The sequence below is a fragment of the Papilio polytes genome, unplaced genomic scaffold (assembly GCF_000836215.1).
Source record: "Papilio polytes unplaced genomic scaffold, Ppol_1.0 DF822733.1, whole genome shotgun sequence".
Classification (NCBI taxonomy): Eukaryota; Metazoa; Arthropoda; class Insecta; order Lepidoptera; family Papilionidae; genus Papilio; species Papilio polytes.
Window position 1 is genome coordinate 1,335,271 of NW_013526471.1, and position 1,763 is coordinate 1,337,033.

Here is a 1,763-nt window from a genome sequence, read left to right on the forward strand (position 1 = left end):
CTGCGTCTGGCGCAGGGAGACATCGTCGAAGGTAACGTTCAACACGGGCAGGGCAAAGCAGGTAGATGACAGCCGCACGAGGTCGTACAACAAAGATATAAAAAGTGAAATAAGACGGAGTTCGACAGACCTAAGTAGCCAGTACTTACTATACGGTGTAAAAATATGAACTAATAAATTTAGGTAACATGAAAATAGAAACATGGATACGTAACTTTATACGAATGAAAATTATCAAAGACTGTTGTATCGAACGTAATTTTTTATACTAACAATACAACGCTTAACTGAACATTACAACATTATCATGTAACACAGCATATGTTCAAAAGTTGGAAGGAGTATTATAAATAATTTCATTTTTATTTATATAACTTAACTGATAATCCTCCCAAAACTTCTGCACGTAACAAAGTGATTATTATTGTTAACTGCATAAGTTATCATTTAATGCTAATATAATGTGACTAACTTTTTATAAAGAGAATTAATTATTACATTGGGTAAGTACCTTAATTGCAGAAATGTGACAAAGTAATGCTTTTTTTAAATAACGGTTAATTCAAAGATACTGTAAACATTTTTTGTTAATTTCGTATTTTTATACTATTTGTGTTGCCTAATAACCTAGTTAATAGTGTAAATAAACCCTCCTCAGTAACGGGGTCTACAGAGGAGGGCCTGCTGGAAGGCACTGTGCGGGGCTCGGGCGCGAGCGGCCTGTTCCCCGCGCACTGCGTGCAGGAGGTGCGCTTGCGTCAGAACACGGCGCACTTGCACCAGGTAACACATTCTTATACTACATTCAGTTTCTACCAGTTTTAGGAAACTACTTCAGAAAATCAATCAACAAACGCCTTCTAGGATCCATTTAGATTCAATTAAGACTAATGTATCCTGAATTAAAAGAAAATGTGATGTTAAATCAATATCTATACTAATAATATAAAAAGGAAAGAATTGCATTTTTGGATTTTTGTATGTATTGCAATAACTCAAAAACTACTTAACCGATTTTAAAAAAATCTTTAACCGTTTAAAAGCTACGATTTAATGAGTAACATAAGCATAGTCGTAACATAAACATATAGACATAGTCGCGAGCAACAGCTAGTATAAAGTAATTATCTATGGATTTTTTGGTTATACACATTAAAATAGATAAATGAACTTTGCAGGTGCTGTCGTCGGGGCCGGTGCACCACTCGCGGGTGTCAGGGCGCCGCGAGATGGCGCTCAGCAAGACGTACAGCGCCACCGCGCCACGGATAAAGAAAAAGTATGCTTGCTATTAAATAAGTGAAGGATAAAACTCGCTTTCGCGACCGACGGAGCAACTGAGATAACAATTTAACACTTTAATAATTTAGAATAGAACAAAAAACATATATCTTCACATAGAAGCTCACTTAAACCCACATTACATCGAATACGATAATGTTACTGAGAGTTTGATGATTAGTCAAACAACAATCTTGTCGTCTTACTACAGCCGTATTTTGATACAATGTTACACATTTCGTGAGTGAGTCACCTTAATGTTGTTATGCGGTGTTGTAAACATATCGTAAGTAGTTTACAAACACGAGAGACGCGCAGTATGCGCCCGCGCGCGCATTCGCGACCGATGTGTGTGGCGACGAGCTCGTTCCGTGGCTTCCTATACAACTGCGCGCAGCACTGCGCCCTCGGCACCACCACATGGCTCTGCACGAGGCCCGTGTACCGAAAGCGGTTAGTTTTAGCAGTTTCAAAATGATTAA

The 1,763-nt window shown here is 38.3% G+C and overlaps 1 protein-coding gene across 1 annotated transcript in view; it reads left to right on the forward strand.

Annotated features, from left to right (window-relative positions):
- The window catches only part of LOC106105659 (SH3 and multiple ankyrin repeat domains protein 3), a 96,590-nt gene extending 95,241 nt beyond the window's left edge, over positions 1-1,349 (forward strand). Inside the window, exons 12-14 of the mRNA XM_013286083.1 lie at positions 3-31; positions 659-783; positions 1,179-1,349. Of these exons, the coding sequence (XP_013141537.1) occupies positions 3-31; positions 659-783; positions 1,179-1,295 (271 nt within the window). The 3' untranslated portion in view covers positions 1,296-1,349. The remainder of the gene's footprint in view (positions 1-2; positions 32-658; positions 784-1,178) is intronic.
- The last annotated feature ends 414 nt before the right edge of the window (positions 1,350-1,763 follow it).